Here is a 3,763-nt window from a genome sequence, read left to right as displayed (position 1 = left end):
CGACCTTTATTTGACCTTTACTTTGACCTTGATCATATTTCCCTTCCGCTCTATAACTTGGCCCCTAATTGACCTAGCGCTACCTAACTTTGTATACTTACACATCTTGGGGAGAATGTGTGTCGCATACCAAAACAAGGTCACTGCGGCTTTTATTTGACCTTGACCTTGACCTTGACCTTGATCATATTTCCCTTCCACTCTATAACTTAGCCCCTAATTGAAACAGCCAAACTTTGTATACTTACACATCTTGGGGAGAGCACGGGGATACATGTAGTTGGCGACAACTGCCCTTTCTAGTTAAATTTTGGTTTATTGAATATTATACAACCTTTGAATGTAAATATGGTATTAATCGATAACCTGTCTCTAAATTGGATGCAGGCTTTAGATGCTACTAAGAGTTCTTATATTTCGTAAAGCATCTCATACACTGATAGTATTTTTATTCGATAAATTTATTCTTATCGAAGATCGAGGTCATAACAGTGACAATTGTGTGTAGAATGTTTACTGATCAACATGCCATGCATCATACATCTCCACAGGTGTTACAGCAGAAGACAGGAATACCTATTACATTGTGTGTGCTGTACTGGGGTGTTGCTCACATCCTAGGAGTATACCTGGAACCTGTTAACTTCCCTACGCATTTCCTGCTAAGGTGGAAGGAACATCCAAGGTAAGTGACTGTAATGGCATAAAGTGGTGCCATCTATGAAGTAATGCTGTCAGAAATGTTATATTTTAAATGTGACGGTATTGTACAAATGAAAAACATTGTTAATAGTTAACATCTATTAATCTTCAATCAAACACTATTCTATTGACTGGTGTTAGTGTCGTTAGTAATATCTAGTACCACTAGGCTGGAGTGATATGGATATTCTGTTAAACATTTAAGCCGATGTCATATACCGAGTCGTACTGAAACATAGAATCGGCGAGGTTTAACGTCTCTGAAAGTCCGCCTTTTACCTATTCAGTGTGTCTTTAGGCTGACAGGTGGTGCGGAGTACACATACATCGATGCCTTCCGACAGGGAAAATTCATGCCCCAGCGAGAGTGCGGTTTGCTGCTGAGCATGCACCATGGGGTACTGGGTGACGATGGATACGAGACAGTGGCAAACATAGAGGTAAGATAGTGTGGTCAGCACCAGGGAAAAAAATACACGGGGGCGGCGGGCGATTTCGCCCCCGAAATGCCAAAAAGAGCCCCCGAAAACATGATATCGGGGGCGACCCCAAAAGCAAAAGTCGCCCTGGAAATCAATTGTCCAGGTCGGTCCCGCGCCTTGCCGCTCTCGCTCGGCCTCTGCCGCTAGCGTCAGCCGGTTCCACGGTGCGGTAGAATTCATGGTACGGTGTGACTGTCAAGTGTTTACCATTTAAGCATGCATGTGTGTACTGTACTGTATTGCATTCAATCAAGCGCGCGCCGCCGCCCGCGCGTATATACGTGTGTGTCTGTGCGCGTGCTTGCGTGTGTGCTTGCGCGCGTGCGTGCCTGTGTGTGCCGGTGTGCCAGCGGGCGTGCTTGTGTGTGTGCCTGCGTGCGTGCGTGCGGGTGTGCCTGTGGGCATGCCTACGTAGACCCGTAGGACCAACGACCCCGAAGGATTATAGAACGGTAATCCATGGAAAATCCTAATGAAATTCACACGTATATTTTTCCCTGCCGGCACACTCGTGTGTCATTCCCAATTGTAGCTTTTTCGTCAATTCCCCGAAACGAGTTTTTGCTGGCGCTTCTTTTCAACTTAGTCACAGCAATGCCAACCTCTACATCTTTAGTAGTGATTAGGTTACCACGCTGAAACAATCCGTGCCCCCCCCCCGGTACTGTCAATCGAATTGCGCCCCTGCCGCAGGCAACGTACGCAGCGTCGATCAGTGCACAGCCATACACAATGCCTCGCGGGCCGCTTTCTCAAACCCCCTGAGCTTCCAGGGCCCTTACGCGGGCCAGGACCCCAGCCGCAAGAGGACTTCGCCGTTAAACCGATTCCTCCTCGCTCGCTACAGGCAGACACTCCACTAATTTGCGCTAGCCGTGAATAGTGTCTGTGTTTAGCTAGAACCTGTGATGTATTTCACTATTCAAGGTGCGATTGTGCGTTAGCTGAACTTGATGTTGTGTGTGTGTGATCGTGCCAGTCGGGCGATGCGTGCGGGCGTGCGTGCGTGCGTGCGTGCGAGGCGTGCATGCGTGCGTCGCGGTGCGTGCTCGTGCCGTGGTGTGTTGACTCAGTGTGTGACGTGTGTGGTGTGTGCGCGCCCCCGCGAGTGTGTATTAGCTACTGTGCTTGTGTGTACATTTGAGGAAACAGCCCTGGAAAAAAGTTGCCCTGAAAAATGAAAAAGTAGCCCCCGAAATTTTGGGGGGTTTGCCAAAAGAGCCCCGGAAAAAAAAAAAAATGTTTTCACTGGTCAGCACCAAAGTCCGCCGAGGCATTCATGAGTTAACAACTCGTGGCAGTACGGCACGAGTGCCAGTTATTGAGTTTAGTCCCCCCCCTCCCCCGCCCAACCTATACCCCGCATGGTCCTGAAGCATTGATAGTCACAACAGGTGTTCCAACTAAACTGATTTCATAGCAGAGCCCATGGTAGAGCTAATGGGCTCCCTGAAGTTGACAAAACACCATGTATAAGAACTATTCACCCTCTCCACGTGACTTTGTGTTGTAAGGTGCTGTGCTCGTATTTTGTACGATGTTATCTGGCGTTGTGAGGTGGTCTATGAGATGTTGTAAACTGCTGTACCTAAATGTTGAAGGGTGTTGTAATGTATTGTACTTGGGTTTTGTAATGTGTTGTATGGCATCGTACAGAGTTATAAAGTGTTGCAAGGTGTTGTACTCGATGTTATAACATGCTGTACGTGGGTGTTGTATGGCATCGTACGGTGTTGTAAGGTGTTGTACTCAATGTTATAACGTGCTGTACGTGGGTGTTGTATGGCATCGTATGGTACGTGTTGTAAGGCGTTGTACTCGACGATCTGCAGCCCGGATATACGCGCGAAGCGCGAACAGCGCCACCTCGTGGCGCCTTTTCATCCAATTCGCTGCCCTGTATGTAGAACTAACTACGCGAAGCCCTCTGGGTACTACAGAAAGCCGCATAATCGGTCAATTGAGCAGTTCTGGCGATTGCAGAAGCCTTTCGACTCTGCACGTAGGGCGAGAATAAATCCAATGGTCGTAATTGCTAATTTTTTTGGTTGGCGCGTTACGTTTTCCTCTAGAAAAGCGATTTCGAATTTATTTAATTTCACGCCCTGAACTTATTCTCGTACATATCGCGTCCCATAGATGGCGCGACGAGGCTCTCTTCGAGGGATTTTGCAGAGAATTTTCCTTAGACTGCCCCGCGGTGGAGAGTTTGACACGCTCCACTAACTATAACTTTAGTGTAGCGAAAGATACTTGGCCAAGTTAAGGCCCGTACGAGTCTAGCTGGAGTCGTGACGTGGGCCACCAGCCATCTTAGTTCCCCGCAGGCCTGACTGATTGATGGTTGTTTAGACTGAGAATTCCTTCGAGTTCGGATAGTAAGATCGCAAGCGATATGCAATATGGAATTTGATATGTCCTCTTGACCCCGCGCTGCCCGTGGCGCGCACCGTGCGAGCACGTGCTGGCGTCGCCGTGGGAGTTTTTACACGTAGCTAATCCTACAACACGCCGCCACTGACACACAAATATATATATGCACATAACCCGTGGCGGCAGAGCGAGAGAGAGAGAGAGAG

The 3,763-nt window shown here is 48.2% G+C and overlaps 1 protein-coding gene across 1 annotated transcript in view; it reads left to right on the top strand.

The window, feature by feature from the left end:
• Positions 1-3,763, top strand: part of LOC106808211 (F-box only protein 21-like) — a 25,106-nt gene that overhangs the window by 6,027 nt on the left and 15,316 nt on the right. Inside the window, exons 6-7 of the mRNA XM_014810824.1 lie at positions 552-685; positions 1,001-1,142. Coding sequence (XP_014666310.1) covers positions 552-685; positions 1,001-1,142 — 276 coding nt within the window. The remainder of the gene's footprint in view (positions 1-551; positions 686-1,000; positions 1,143-3,763) is intronic.

This window comes from Priapulus caudatus, unplaced genomic scaffold (genome assembly GCF_000485595.1).
Source record: "Priapulus caudatus unplaced genomic scaffold, Priapulus_caudatus-5.0.1 Scaffold259, whole genome shotgun sequence".
NCBI lineage: Eukaryota > Metazoa > Priapulida > Priapulimorpha > Priapulimorphida > Priapulidae > Priapulus > Priapulus caudatus.
This window is presented reverse-complemented; position numbering and strand designations above follow the sequence as displayed.